At 32.5% G+C, this 16839-nt stretch overlaps 1 protein-coding gene across 1 annotated transcript in view; it reads left to right on the forward strand.

Annotated features, from left to right (window-relative positions):
- Positions 1 to 16545, forward strand: part of LOC150078637 (glutathione synthetase-like) — a 46602-nt gene extending 30057 nt beyond the window's left edge. The window contains exons 7-12 of the mRNA XM_090382726.1: positions 1960 to 2121; positions 7860 to 7926; positions 10442 to 10633; positions 11206 to 11287; positions 15978 to 16167; positions 16373 to 16545. Of these exons, the coding sequence (XP_090238852.1) occupies positions 1960 to 2121; positions 7860 to 7926; positions 10442 to 10633; positions 11206 to 11287; positions 15978 to 16167; positions 16373 to 16496 (817 nt within the window). The 3' untranslated portion in view covers positions 16497 to 16545. The remainder of the gene's footprint in view (positions 1 to 1959; positions 2122 to 7859; positions 7927 to 10441; positions 10634 to 11205; positions 11288 to 15977; positions 16168 to 16372) is intronic.
- The last annotated feature ends 294 nt before the right edge of the window (positions 16546 to 16839 follow it).

The raw sequence follows: 16839 nt of genomic DNA on the forward strand, positions 1-16839 counted from the left end.
ATTCAATTTAAAAGCAAACGACGAAAACTTCCATTACAAGCGCATAACACATACTAAACTAGGATTAGCGAAAAACATCCACGCTTGCGATTTTGTCACCCCTCTCCCCCACCCACTGAGCGCTGTTTTTACCGGGAAAGATAATTTTAGCCACTCCCATGTTTTTTTTTATGGCGGATAATATTCACGGCGCTTTAAAATTCACATTTTTTTAGGTTTCATTTTATATTAAATCAGCGATCGCGAATACGCGAAACCGCGAATACAGATACCGCAAATAGCGGGGGTTTACTGTATTTTGAAGTTGAAGTTAACTAACAATATAAGTGATTTTTTTTTTTTTTTTTTTTTTTTAATATCTATATTTTAGTATGCTTAGTTCTAAATTCATCTACTCTGAAATTGTCTGATTTGTGAAATTTGCAGATTCAAAAATACTGCTGAAATAAACTATAATCAAACATTGTAATAACAAAAAAATTCACTACTGTACAGTATATAGTATTGTACATAGCATGTCACTTTTAAATTTTTCATCTCTGCTCACTTCTTCTAGAATTACATATCGAATCTAGAGAATTTGCATACCTTAACTCATGCTGTGAGTTCACATGTAATCCTTTTGTTTACACCAATGGAACTAAATTGCACTGCAATCACTAATGATTTATTATATGAAATGTGATTTCCCTACAAAGGTGTTGTACATTTTTATGTCATTACATATATTTCTGGGCAAGCCATTGATGCTATGCAAAAATGAAATTATGAATTACCCAAATTCACAAACATTAAAAATTGTAATCTTCACATACACTGCTGTTATTAATATTGCTACATTGCATTTAACTCAATTCTCTCTTCCCTTTCTACCATTCTTTTTTTGGATTATTATTCATATATATATATATATATATATATATATATATTGTTGTTTGGTTGGTTTATCTAGTTGAGGATATAATGTTTATTCTAATAAGTATAATGAATGGCATTTATTTTTTATTCTGTGGAAATGAAAAAATAATTATGCATTTATTTTAATAAGTAAATAAAGGTAATTTAGTATCACTAAAGTAGAAAAATAATCAAAAATTATCTAAAAAAAACTGTTCATTATAAAACACTAATATTTTGAAGATAGTTATGTACATTGTCTCCAGAATGAAAATTACACAATTAAACCTCCTAGATTAACATATTTGCCAGATAAGCATGATACCATGAAGAATTTTCCATGTATCTGACCTGTGTTGTTGTAGTTAACAATAATTGATTATGTGGTTGGGGGGGGGGGGGGAAGATGCCATTCACCTTACAATATAATCCAGAGTTTTTACTATCTAGTAGTAGATATGACACAGTGGACTACCAGTCACACAACACACTCTTAACCTATGTCTCAAATTTGAATTCTGTTTGACAGAGATACTCTGCAAGTTCCTGCCCTGTCAACTTCTTATAGTGTTTCCATTACATTTAAATAACATATCAGAAACCAGGAAAGGAAGGTTTTTTGTGTTTTGGGGAATTACAAGTCTTGCTGGAAACAATTACATGACAACCAGTTTATGGACTGTTAGGTTACAAAGAGAACAAACAAGCATATTATTTGCTTGTACTACACTAATGTCAGGAAAACAGTAATTAAATTGGAGTAATTTGAACTATTGATTAAGTCATCAAATGCAGACATATCAGAAACATGTCACCATGTTTCTGATATGTTATTTAAATGTAAACATATTTATTGTTGACACATGCATAATTTAATTGAGAGTGAGCTACACAGTGTAAACCTGTGTCAGTGTGGCTTTGTTAAGAAACTTAGTTTTATTAATTATTGAAATGAAAATCATTTTAAACATGTTGTAAGAAGAAATTAAATGTGTATTGTCCCAAAAATTTGCAATACTTATTGAAATCACTTCTGATTATAATTCTCTTTCTCTGTCAAAGTGCAGTGATTCTCTTTATGGTTGAAGATATGTCATACAACATTTGTGACCAGCGAGCATTGGAATTTGTCATTTACGAATTGCGTAAGGATGTTGATGTTATCAGGCACAAATTTTCTGATGTTCAGCAGAGAGGAAAACTTCATAACAATTGTCTTTTTATGTGAGTAATATATTTTTCTCATGTTCTAATAAACATGATTGTTGTAAAGCCTTGAGAGGGGTTTTGTAGAATCAGCAACATTTTACTTATTCAAGTTAAAGTAGTTGCCATAGTTAATTATGCTTAATATGTAAATTTTTATCCACCCATTTCCTTCCCTCCATATAGATGCAGCCAGATTTCACTGAATAATGTGGCTAAGGCAAAAGTAAACTGCATACTGTGGTTAATTGAACCATAGTTTCAGACATAGTTACAACAAAAATGCAATAAGAGGTTAGGTGAACCAATTCATATGAGGCTAGTGTTTTTTTTTTTTTTTTTTTGAATAACTCATGGTAGAAAGGTAGTTGAAGAGGCCTTTAAAAATTCCTACAATTTTGACAGTTTCAATTCAGATCTCTCCCAGAAGCATAATCACTGGATAAACCTCTGTAGAACTGTATTAAAAATATAAAAGGCTCTGCAGTGGATGTTTTACCAGAATTCATTGATACAGTTAATTAATAATTAATTATTGATTTATTCATCACAAATGCCCTTGCCATTCACCTATTTTTTTCATAACTGTGGGGAAAAATTATAGCATTAGTGATTAAAGATGCAGTGCAAGGTCACATACAGTATATTGTAACAGTATTATAGAATCACAACATAGTTTTTTAAAGAAAGATCTTGTCTGACCAGTTTTACAGAAATGACAAAAGAACTAGATGCAAGGAATAACTTATAGATATTTATTAATCTGTATGCATTTCCACCACCATTATGCTCATTATGGTAATTGTATATTTTATAAGCATTATTGATAAAGGACTATGATTTGATATTCCCTTTAAAAGGGACATATAGTATGTAATCAATAAAAAATAACCTAATATAGCTATTAAAATTAAGTGGTATTATGAATTTTGATCTGTATCATTGATATTTTTTTGAATTGAAGAAGTACAGTCATAAAAAATTCTTTAAGAAGTACAGTCATAAAAAATTCTGTCAGTGTTTAAAAAAATATAAAAACACCATTTGTTAATTTTAAATTGAGTTTCAGTTCTAGCTTTGATTTTTTTTTTTTTTTTTTTTCATTTAACAGCTGCAGGATTTGGATATGAAATAGTTGGGAAATGTTTTTTTTTATTTTTTGCATAATAAGACTACTGTTACCAAAAATATTATTTACTCTTATTGTCTGATATAGCATCAGAATTTTAAGAATAAAATAACTAAAGCAACAATTTTTAATTATTTCTTTCCTTTTTCCTAATCAAAAAAAATTGATAACCAACATTGTGTTTGTTAACCAGCATATCACAACATTCTGTGGTGCCTCCATAGCCAGGTGGGCAGGAGCAGCAGTGCATAGCACACACTTCTTGATTAGACCGGGGTTCGAGCCTGTGACCACCAAATACAGAGGATGTAGAAAGGTCAGGGAATGACTACCACATATCCCCGGAGCAATATGGCCTTAGTTGCTAATGCTCCTTAAAACCAAACGACAACAGCCGGTATCCTGCAGTGGATTGAAAATGCCTGCAGATTTATTACCTTTGTAGAAAAGCAAAAAAAGCCATTAATTCCAAAATTTTATATTTCTATAAATCAATATTATTTGGTGATATAAATATATATATATATATCACCAGATAATATTGAAGATATAATTGATACTCTGTTGGATAAATAATAAGTAATTACATGAAGCTGTGTGCATTAAATAAGCCAAAAGTGGATTAATGATATTTTATATATACACATATTAACTAAAATATATAGATATAAAAAATAAGTAAAACTAGCTACCTTCTTTACACGTTGATAGGTACTTTGATGGGGACCATCCCCTGTCAATGCATAAATAAAAAATAATTAGTGGAATCACTGTCTGCTTCTGTGTACCTCATACCAGCATTACATAGGCCTAACTGTGAACTCAAAAAGTAGCTTATGATGGAGTAACATTATAGACAATAATGCTGCTCCATTACATCCATGCTACTCCATTATAATTCCCCATTACATCCTTTCATACCAGATCACAACAAAATTAGTTTAATGTTTATTCCTAATTTTCCCTAATGTTTATTAAAATACATTAAAATTTTTTATAATTATTATTTATGCTGCTACTCATTATAAGCTGCTTTTTGAGCTTTCACAGGTCAACTATGTAATGCTGGTATGAGGTTCATGGAAACAGATAGTGTTTCCACTAATTATTTTTTATTTGTGCATTGATGGGAGAGTGTTGGGGTTGGTCCTCATCAAAGTACCTATCAATGTGTAAAGACAGTAATTAGTTCTATATATTTTAATTAATATGTACATATATAAAATTCAGATAATCCATTTTCAGCTTATTTAATACAATAGATTCATGTCATTACTTATTATGGTCCAGCAGTAGTACCAATTATATCTTCGTTACTAGCAGGTGATATATACACAATTATAGGAATACATATCAAATTTAGGAATTAATAGCCTTACTACAGAGGTAATATGTATGTACTTGGATTGTGTAGTATTCATTTCTGCAAATGGCATTAGTGACCACTAATGGAATAATTTCTGTTGCAATTGATAATAGCTGTAATTACATTATGTTATATATATAGACAAGTGTAATTACAATGGAATAAATTAAGAATGCCTGCAAAGTAAAAGCAGATTACCTGAAAATAAATAATAAAACTAAGATTAACATAAAAATAAAAATAACATGAAAGTAATAAAATAATACTTAATGCTGTAGGTCCTAAGATTTTAACTACGTCTTCAAGAAGTCAGCAGCCAAAACCGAAGGAGCCACAGCAATAAGCAAGGTCTCTGTTTCTGTTATGATGTATATATATGAAACGTATACATCATGGCTGACCCGGAAGAGACCAAAAAGGAAGGAATAACAAGAATATAATTCAAAAATAAATAAATAAAAGTAAAATGCAGAATTATGCTAAATTAAAACTGATAAATTCTGTTAAAGAAAAAATGAATGAAAGTTTGAAAGAAGGCAAAATGCCCAGTTTCAAATTTAAACAAAATAAATTTAATATGAAAGAATAAAGTCAGGTTTTGGCAACTTACTGTAGGATCAGATTGGAGTTGGTGAAATTAGCAAAGTGTAGCGAACATAGGGCTGTATATATATATGGGGTGTTGAGAATCATAGTAGTGTAAATCAGTAATTTTATATATATGAGCTGTTCATATTCCCGCCTTCTCTAGGTGTCCACTGTTTAGTTTCATAGTAAAGTAAGTCAAAGTTGCAGTTCTAACCAAGATATGTCAGCACTTATTTTGAATAGTTAACAATATGAACAAAACGTTTAGAATCATAGAAGTCTGACATGCCATTCTGTTCCTAAACAGCATGTATGATGAAGGTTATGTTTCTTGTTTGTTTGTGTTTTTGCAAGATGACTTTTCATATTTCGTATTTCACTTTTTTCAGGTAGCAAGATGTCTTTAAGTCAATCTCAATAAATGGGGGATTTTAAGTTGTCTTTTGAGTTGAAATCGCGAAAGGGAATATGTCAAGAGGTAACCAAGTAGAAGAAGCATGCCAGGAAACTTCCTTCAGACCTAGAAAATGTAAAAGGAAAGAATCAAAAAAGAGCTGTAGCCAAAAGACTTCACAATTCAGGTCAGATGTATGTGAACTCCAAAGGAACACAAGTCGAGTGTAAATGGTTTGAAAACTTAGATTGTGGTTGTAAAAAATATGCATAAAGTTGTTAACAGAAGAGGAAAGGAGAAAGCAATGTGATAATTTTATATCCATGGTTGATTTTTCTCGACAGAATGCATATTGAATGAATATGAAAGTCTTTACATCATGAACCTATAAAGCAAAGGTGGCCTCGGAATGGCAGTTAGGGAGGAAAGAAATGTACAAATCTATCTTACAGAAAAACCACAGTATGTGTTTGTAAAAAATTCTTTCTCTACACCTTTGATGGAAGGTGTGACAAGAGCTTTAAAAAAAAGTAAGGAAGGGGAAGTCTGCAGGAGAAGATTTAAGGGGTAAACATGTACTGTAAGGGGTAGTAGCACAAAAGATAACTGACAAACAAAAACAGTTACTTAAGGATCACATTAATATTTTCCCAGCATTTCAAAGTCATTACACTTGAAAAGATAATCCGAACAGGAAGTTCCTTAGCCCTAACTTGAACAAAAGAAAAATGTATGTGCTTTATTGCGAATGGTGTGAGCAAAGAGAGACTGCACCTCTTAAAGAGTATTACTGTAGACATGTCTTCAACACAGAATTTAATTTACATTTTCACCTTCCTCGAAAGGACACTTTCAAGGCCTGTGGCAAGTATAAACAGTCGATTGATGTAGAAAAGGATAAAGAAAAGACAGGTGATTTGGAGGGGCAACATGTTTTGCATTTGGCAAAAGCAGAGCATGCAAGAAATCAACTAAGGGCAGTGGTGTAGCTACCATGTAGGCAGGCAAGGCAATTACCTCCGGGCCCGGGGCCCTTTAGGGGAATGGCGTCTTTGGCTGTCTCCTCTTTTTGCAATTTTCATTAATTAAGTAGGGGCCCGACATGTTCTTTGCCTCCAGGCCCGAAAAAGTGTAGCTACGCTACTGACTAAGGGGTTGATGGGGAAAAGGCCCGAGGAAAATCTGACATCTATACAATCATGATAGATTTACAAAGAGCCTTGCCATTCCCAAAATTAACTGTTTCTGAGGCCTACTATAAGCGCAATATGTACTGCTATAATTTAGGTTTGCATGATGTCACAAATAACCTTGGCTACATGTACGTTTGGGATGAGACCAGTGTTGCATCTAGAGGTTCTCAAGAGATTGCTTCTTGCCTGACTAAACATATTAAGTTGAACAAAAAAAAAAAGCATGTGATGATATACAGTGACACATGCACTGACCAAAATTAGAACATCAAGGTTAATGAAACCGATTCAAGAAACTTCAGTTGAAGTCATAGAATTCATGGTTTCTGGCCACTCTTACCTTCCAAATGACTCAGACTTTGGGCTGATTGAGCAAGCTGGAAAAAACAAGATTATCTATGTTCTGAATGGATGATATAATACTATGAAGTCTGCCAGAAGACACAACAGGTTTATGGTTGTAAAGATGCAACAAGATTGCTTTTTGGAAAACAGAAGCTCTTGAAAAAGGCATAACAAAACAGAAGAAGAATGTTGAAGGCAAAAATGTAAACTGGTTGAAAATACAATGGCTCCATTATGAAAAAGTAAAACTCATTCACGATTTTCTACAAGTGTACATTGGATGAAGACATCCCTAGAACTAAATGTCAAACCCAATAAGGAGGGTCAACCTAAGAGCTTGAAAAGTACTGAACAAGAAAAGTTGTATGATGGTCCTAGAGTGCTGAACTTTCTAAAGAAAAGAGACATGCTATATCTTCTCAAATAAATCCGTCCAGTTCACCATGCCTTATTTAAAGATATTAGAATCTCAAAAAAAGTTGATGATCTAGATCACTTCTCTGACTACAAGGAAGAAGAAGATAAAGCATAAACAGTAGTTTGTTTGTGGTGATAGTGCTTTATGATTATCAAATTAGTGATAACTTTAATTCCTTTTTTTTTTTAAAAATGAGAACATTGACAAAAAGCAACTATATATATTTTTTTTCATTAGCTAATGACATAAGTTTAAGCTTTTTTTTTTTTTTTTTTTTTGCATTTTTCCAATACTGATAATAAATTTTTTTTTTTTTTCTCCAGAGATGGAAAAGAAGTGGCTGTAGTATATTTTCGTACTGGTTATGTTCCCGAGCAGTATAGACCAGAAGTAAGTTAGGAAGTGTGATGACAAGAATACAAAACTGTACAATAGTCTTTCAGCTTACAAACTTCTAGTCTTATAAACAAGGATTTCTGACACCAAATTTTATTTTCAAACTTTTACTCAACTTCAGCAAGACTTTCTTTTCACTCTCACCATTGCTTTTGTTCCCCAACTTCATACAAATTAGAAATGTGCCCTGCCATAGAATATTTTCCCAAATCTTAAATGGAATAACTTGGAGAGGTCCCTAAAACCTTTCTTGAATTCTTAGACTCTATACAAAAGAGGCCAGTAATGTTAATTAATGAGACCTTGCTTACACACTCACTCTGCTCTTTGTCATTTAGAACACAGACACAGTTTTTGCTAAGCACCATTTCTGCAGATATTTACAAGGGCACTGGTCTTCTGAATTGGCATCTAATTTCATTGCTCTCTTTTAGATAGTCTGTCCCTGTACATTGACTAGTCAACATCCATTCATATTTCAAATTGAAATGAACCAAACTGACTTTTTCTCATTTATTCCTCCTTCCCCTATGCTTTGGAAATACCTTTCTTCTTATGTATGAAATTCACTTCTTATGTGAATGAAAGGCATAGCCTTATTTTGTACTCATTATTGACAAACTAAGTTTGCTACTTAGTACATCGATTTCATATTGTAGAATCATTCTTCCATGGGCTACCATGTTATTGCACTACTCTAAATGAAATGTGGAGAAGTATATTGCTGTTTTATTTAAAGTGTGTTTTTCAGGTCTTCAGTGTGCCAATCCACTGATGAGATCCCAAAACCTGAATCTGGGTAGTCCATACATACTTCAAATAAAACAGCCATATACTTCTCTACTGTGGTAGTGCAATACCAAGGTAGCTCGTGGCAGAGTAACTACTGTGTAGGGTTGTTTTTTTGGCTGATATGAGATTGATGTACTAAGTAGCAAATTTAATTTGCTCAATGCTGCATACAGAATAAGGCTATGCCCTTCATGTTATATAGTTCTCATAGCACAAGGCTTTAGCCATAAACCCATTTGATTTCACTTTGGTAAGGGTGGTCACATTTATAAGTGAACTTTGATGATAGGTAGGTTTATGCTAAGTTTAGCCGTTCTTCACTTTCCTTAAATTGGTCCTAACTTGGAAATTTTACTTAAGAACAAAAGTTATATTTGTGTCCAAGAATTTTTATAGTTTAAATAATATTTTAGACACTTTGGGGCAACAATAACCATAATCTATAATAGTCAAGCTGGAACTCTATGTAAGTTGGAATTTCCCTATATGCTTATGCAGCATGCACAACTATGTGTGCTGCATTTGATTGAAGCAAAAAAAAAAAATGTTTGACGAACATGAAAATGGAATTATTTAATCAATTTTTCCACGCACAGGAAAAATTGGAAAAGTGTGCTTAAAAATGTACAATAAAAAGATTAAGACAGGTGCCAGTAGAAACACCTCAGAGACACTCACTTCTGAATCTGATTTTCCATCATTAATAATAGCTTTTCCATCTCCAATATAGCACCTGAATGCTGTTTTGTGATCACTGTTGGTCCTTTAACACAGAGGTTCCCAACAGGTGGTTCACAAAAGTGTTCCAGGAAGTTCGCACTAAAAATTCTGTAATGGTCCCACCCTAGTTGGTAGAAGGAATTTATTTTCAGTTTCTTACCAATATAATTTTTCCGATTAGTTTGAATTTATAGTCCCCAGTGAAAATTGCGATTTCATTTATTTTATTATCCCTTTTAAGGTCTTATAGCTTTAATTAGAATTGTACATATTTTAAAATAATTGCTTTGAATTTGAATGAATAGTATTAATAGTTTTAAAACAATGCTACTAGGAAGAAAGCTTATATAGTGTCAGCAAAAAAAACCAAACTTGCTCATCTTATCTGTCTGTCCCATCTAATAATATGTCTAATTCTTCCTTAAATTTATTTTCAAATTATCTACTTCCACAACACCGGATAGAAGTTTGTTTCAACAATCGCACATCTATCCTGCATCTATTCTTTTTAAATTTATGTCTTGTGTGTTGTCTGAGAAAGACTAAGGAATACTATCAGAATTTATTTTACTCAATCAGGATTCATATTGGTTGAGTAAAATATTGATCTATCTTTTATACAAAAATTATTCATATTCAGCAAACATATGTTTGCTGAATATGAGTAATTTCTGTGGGTAGAGGTAAAAGGTAGATTAGATTCCTTTTCTTCTTCATCCATGTGGCAAGATATTCTATTAGCTATACTAATGATCTTTACATTCTGTAAAATAAACAGTTTTCAAGATAATTATAATTCCAAATTTCAAAATTATACACGATATGAATATGCTGAAATTCAGCTGTATTTTTTTTTTTTTTGTTTAGATGCTTATAAAGAATTTTTCATGAACTTGTTTAATAATAATTAACGTCATTTGGCTGGTTTGAAGTTGTTTAAATCATTCTACCATCATTTCTGTAGAAGGATAATTACTTGTAATTTTTATTATTTCAGGACTGGGAAATGAGACTAATGATAGAAAGATCAAGAGCAGTTAAATGTCCTTCTGCTCATTACCATCTTGCTGGGACAAAAAAGATTCAACAGGAATTATCTCATCCAGGAGTACTTGAAAAGTTACTCACTGATGAGCAAGCAGTAGAAAGAGTTTTAAAGTGCTTTGCAGGACAGTATTCCCTTATTTTGGTGAGTTGATTTGTCACATTGCTTGAGAACATCAAGTGCTTTTTTGAGATGATTTCTTTTAGGTCCTAGAGTTAATTTTTTTTTTAAGCTTTATATTTCTTTTAATCTGCTCACATTTTAATGGGAAGAAGTATATTGAACTGTGTCTCATATCCAGGTTGATTTTGTTCCTACTAACTTCTTATCACCTGGTAATAATAATTGTCTCAGAAATGAGCTTATGTTCTGTTTACATGAGTTTAATTATTCATCATTAATAATTAGACTTTGAGGAAACAATAAGATTTTCTCAGTAAAGAATTTTCTTATATTATGACAAACCAGTGAAATTAGGATTATAAATGTACAAAATATTTCTGTTATCCTAACAGTATTTTGTAAAATATTGTTAGCAGAAAAGTCTTTAATAATCCTACTGAACACTACAATAAAACAATAGCATTTTATTGTAGTGTTCAGATAAGTTCTTCTGCATTGTTTTTATGTAATTCATGTTTTTACAGAATCTTGCCAGAAGTGTAATTAATAAAATTAATTTTCATCAAATTTATTTTTGCCATTATTATTTTCAGAATGATGAAGGAAATCAAAATGTTTCAATGGCTATAAAAAATCCAAATAAATATGTAATGAAACCACAAAGAGAAGGAGGAGGTAAGTTTAAATCTTTATTACTTAATTTATATGCTTGATTATTAGAAACATACTAGTTTTGTGTAGGACCTTCATTTTCTCCCACTGATCAGTGATTTTCATTAAGAGTTGCACGTTGCATGGGCTAAAAAACTGGAATAAATCACAGGGGGGAACCCTACTGGGATCAACTAACTATGGTCCTGATTAAAGAAACCTTTAAAAAACTTTTTTTTTTTTTCACCATTGCATTGCAGCATTTTCTATCATTGTTGCCATTTGAATTTAGATATTTGGATTGATTGGAATAAAAAGTTTAAAAATAATTTATCCTGTCTCTTTATTTTATTTACTAGTTTTTGAAAAAGAAAAAAAAAAAACATTGTTACAGCATCATTCTTTTCCATTTGTGTTTGACCAGGAAAAAGAAAATTCAGTGAGAAATATTCCTGTGCAGTAGTGGTTATTAAGCTTCTAAAAGTTTATGTGAAAATTACTTTATACAGCCTCTTATATTACTGTTTTTAATTTTGTAATTTATCCATTATGGGTGTGGTTTTCTACCAGTAACATTATTTATTGGAGAAGGGAGTGTAACAGGCTAATGAGAATTAATCATATATGGTTAAAAGGTGTGTGAAAAGTTTTAGGACTACATTCATAAAAAAATTTAAATCTCAAGGAAAAAAATTTATTACTATTTAATCTTCAAAGTACATCCCTCATAACTTGAGACGCCTCTTTGCACGGTTGTACAGCTTCTGGATGGCTCTGTGGACCTTGACCTTGTGGAACCCTCTGTAACTCCCTCATCATGCTGGTTTGGATCTCTGAAACACTGTCAAAATGGTGCCCTTCAGGTGGGATTTCACTTTGAGGAACAGAAAATAATCAACAGGTGCCATATCCAGTGAATACGAGGGATAGTAAAGCACTGTAAAGTCCTTCCATGTGAGAAATAGCTTGACGATGGTTGTGTTGTGTGGAGGTGCATTGTCGCGAAGCAAGAACCACTCACCTGACTTGGCCACATCTGGCCTAACACGCCAAATTCTTTTCAACTGTCTTCAGATTCGATTGTCTGTCCTTGTGCACAAATTCTTTGTGTACAACATGCGAATCAAAAAAAGCCACCAACATTGTTTTGGTTTGAGGCTTTTAGAACTGGAGTTTCTTCGGCCTTGGTGATTTTCTCCAACTCATACAGCTGATTGTCTTTTTGTTTCGGGTTTGTATGCAAGCACCAGGATTCATCACCAGTTGTGATTTTTTTAAAAGGTCGATCTCTGTCTGCCATCGCAATCAAATCTCAATGCTCAGCAACTCGTGGCGCCTCTGTAGCCAGGTGGGCAGGAGCAGTAGTGCGTAGCACCTGCTTCTTGATTAGACCGGGGTTCGAGCCCGTGACCACCAAATACGGAGGATGCAGAAAGGTCAGGGGGAATGACCACCACATATCCCCTGAGCAATATGGCCTTAGTTGCTAATGCTCCTAAAAACCAAATAACAACAACAACATCAGCAACTCGTTCCTCCTTCTGTTCCACTGTAAATGCATGCAGTATGAAGTGCGAGCACACTTTCCTTTTTTTCAAATTTTTAACAACAATCAAATGCATAGTATCCTTGCTGATCCAGAAAGACAGGTGATGATTTTCCATTAATGGTTGCCAAACATTTTCAATGGACAGGTCTGTACAAGACTGGGGTGAGTGACCACTCCGTGCATCATCCTGAACACCTTTCTGCCTTTCACAGAGCTGCCCATATGCGAAAAATGTTGGATCATGATAGTGCTTCATGTCCAAAAGCTGCACTGACCATTGCAACTGTTTCAGTTGTACTTTTTCTGGCTTTAAAATAAAATTTTATCTCCTCTCTTTGCTCAGTCCTTGAATCCATGATGTGGTTTTCCTGACAACTTAAACACAACTTTCCAGTAGAATACCTTTGTGCACACTGATGAAACTTGGCACAGGTCCAGTGCAGACTTGATAGTGAATAATTTCAACAGTGGCCAATGTGTGGCACTAGTAGTGTCGTTTAAAAAAAATCGGTCCTAAAACTTTTCAGACACACCTTATATGTATAAATCTAAAAGATGTGGTGATATGATGCTTTCATAACCTAGATGATGATAACTAGGTTATGAATTTTTTTTTAACTTCTGCCATTATTAACTCTTTTGAAAGTCATTTCCCAGACAATATGTAAGGAGGTTGGAGTAAATTTTTTTTTTTTTTTTTTTTTTTTTTGGATTTGGAAGTTTGTAAAAATTGCAAAATCTCTGTATATAAATCTTGCTAAATATAATTTTATTTATTTTTTATTTTGTCACCAAACAGTAGAGTAAGATTATTGACAAAAGTAAAATTGAAATTTCATTTAAACAGTCATGAAAATGAGTTTTTCATTTACAGTTTTAAAAAAAAAATTTAAACTGTAAACAAAAAACTTGTCATTACTTTTTTTTTTTTTTTGAAGCAGCTATATCTGTATATTGCATGTATATTATTTGCTTCAACTTTATTTTCTGGATCCAAATTTTGGGGAATTTCTTCAGTTTGAGAAATTGTTAATACTGCCTTGAAACAACCATTGAAATGTATGTATGCATTCATACTCCTTTCAGTCCATGCATGAAAAAAAAAGTAATATATGTGTAATGATATATTCATAAGAATATATCATTACACATATGATATATTCATAAGAGCAGTAGACTGTCAATAAGACAGTTTTTGGCTTATTGACTAGGGGAGGGGGAAATATAAGAAATATTCATAAATGCCTGTATTATATGCATTTAATGGATAATGATATATGCCAAGTGCTTAATTCTCTTATTGCTGAATTAGAAATGTAAAACTCAAATTGCAAGGACTGTTATAATTTATACAGTTCATCACAAGTTAATTCTGTATGACAGTGTCTTAGTATTGGAGGGCTACTTTTCTTTCCTATTACAGATTTATATACTTTCTATTAGAATTTTGTAGTATGCTAGGTTGACTGAGAATTGATCTTCTTCTTAGGATTTATTCCATTATTACAATGGTTCTCCTCAACCTAACATCAAAAAGTCATTCCTTTATTCTTTTTTTTTTTTTTTTCATTTTCTTCTATCTTCCCAATTTCCATCCACCAGTCTCCTTCTATTCATGGCATCTCTCACACCCTCTGTCCACATCCTTCTTGGTCTTCCTCTCTTTTTCCTTCTCCATGACATAAAAATAAATAAATAAATTTTCTGTTTATACTCCGGGACGACCAAACAGTCAGAGGAGTTAACAAGATAGACAGAACAGAATAGACAGAATACAAGAAACAGCACCGTATTCAGCGGGCTTGAACCCGGGTCACTCAAGGCACGTGTACTTATGCACCCGCGCGCCTGACCACTAGGCTACGGCGGACATCAATTCCATGGCTGCTCTGGACAATCTGTCATCCTCCATTCTCTTCACTTGGACAAACCACTCCAATCTTTTCTCCTCTATTTTATTAATGATGGTTTTTTGGGCATTCATTGTATTCCTTATCACTTCATTTCTAACTTTTTCAGTCCTACACTTTCTTGCCGATCTTCGCCAAAAATCCATCTCAATGGCAAGTAGTTTATTTTTTTGTCTTACGGTTAAGGTCCAAGTCTCACATCCATATAATAAAACACTTTGTAATATTGCATTATATATTTGATGTTAGTTTTGTTAATAATATTTTTATTCCAAAACACAGAATTAAGCATTCCTATGACCTTTCCACCTTCACCCAGTCTTCTCTCAATTTCCTGATCAGTCAGCCTAAATAATTGCACCCAGGTATTTAAATTAATGTACAGTTTTCACCTGTATTCCATCTAAATCCATAACCTCCTCACTTCGATTCATGTACTCTGTCTTATTAAAATTAACTGTCAGTCCCCATGTTTTATATTTTTCTAGTAACTTTTTGCCCATGTAGTTTACATCATCATTGTCCTGTGCTACCACAACTTGGTCGTCTGCAAACAGTAGATTGTAAAGGTACTTATTTTGACCAAGGGGAACACCCATTGAACTGCACTTCTGTGACCATGGTCTTAGAACAACTTCCAAGTACAGCTTAAACAAAGTAGGTGACAAGTAGTCCTTGAAGTAGTCCTTTGGAAGTCTTAAATTTTCTTGATATTTTTGAACCAATTTTTATAAATTGACAGAATTTACAAGAACAATACGTGCTGTGTATATCTTGTAAATTCTTCTGATTATTTCAATTAATGGCTGGCTTATTGACATTTTTCCCTACCCTTCCACAGAAGATTTCTTGGCACATTATGATATGCTTTCTCTAAATCTATGAACAGCATACCTACATCTTGGTTTGTTGCCTGACATTTTTCCAGAATTTGCTGAACAGTGAATAAATGGTCTGTACAATGAGCATCCAGTCAAAAAGCCACACTGTTCCTCAGAAATAACAATCTCTTGTTCCAGTTTTGATTTTTATCACTTTTCCAAATAGTTTAGCAATAGAGCTCATAACACAGATTCCTCTATAGTTGGAGCATCTTCTGCTGTCAGTAATCTTCTTCTGAGAATTTATTACATTTGATATATTTTTGGTAGATAATAATGAATTGGTTGATGTGGTCAGGAGAAAAGGAGATGCACATCTATAAAAACTTTTTCTAATATCAATTATGAACAACTTCCGTATTGTTTTTTATTAGGCAATAATATATATGGTGAAAACATTAAAACCATTCTTAAAGAAGTTGGATCAACAAGAGAACGAGAACAATATATTCTTATGGACCGAATTAATTCACCACCTGTGCCCAATTATATTATTACTAGAGAACAAAGTACAGAGCCCTGTCAAGTTGTTTCTGAGCTAGGCATATATGGAGTTATTATAGGGTAAGTTTTAAGGTTAATTTTTAATTACTAAAAACAATAATGCTGCAAGTTTTATTTCTTTTTTGTGTATCTGTTAAAAGACAGCTTAAAATAAATTTAAAGATTTTAACTGCAGCCATTAACTTTTGAGAACAAGATTCCACTGTTTTTTTTTAAACTTGAAGGCTTGTTTCTGATTATTAGAACTATGTGTTATTTTTTATAGTAATAAAGATGAAGTTATAAGAAATTATGAAGCTGGTCACTTGTTAAGGAGTAAAAAAGTAGATATAAATGAAGGGGGGATTTCAGCTGGCTTTGGAGCTCTTGATGCACCATATCTTGTTTAAGAAGAATGTAATTAATATTTTATTTAACTTGAGAAATATCATATTTTTGATATTCTATTTCAGGAACTGCATTTTTGATAGATTTTTTTTTTTTTGTTTCTGCACAGAATTATATATAATATTTTGGTTATTGTGAACCAGAGTTGTAATGCTCAATACGTTCTACGTTGATATCAATATTTGTAAAATAATAAGAGAAGTTTACCTCAATATAGTACGTAGAACACTTCCGTATGATACTCTCCAGAAATTAAAACGAAAAAATCAAAAAACTTAAATTAGAATTAAAATCGAAAAACTTACATGTAAGCTTTTCGATTTTTTTCATTTTAATTTCTGGAGA

Source organism: Mastigoproctus giganteus, chromosome 10 (assembly GCF_048544385.1).
Source record: "Mastigoproctus giganteus isolate SK-2022 chromosome 10, ASM4854438v1, whole genome shotgun sequence".
NCBI lineage: Eukaryota > Metazoa > Arthropoda > Arachnida > Uropygi > Thelyphonidae > Mastigoproctus > Mastigoproctus giganteus.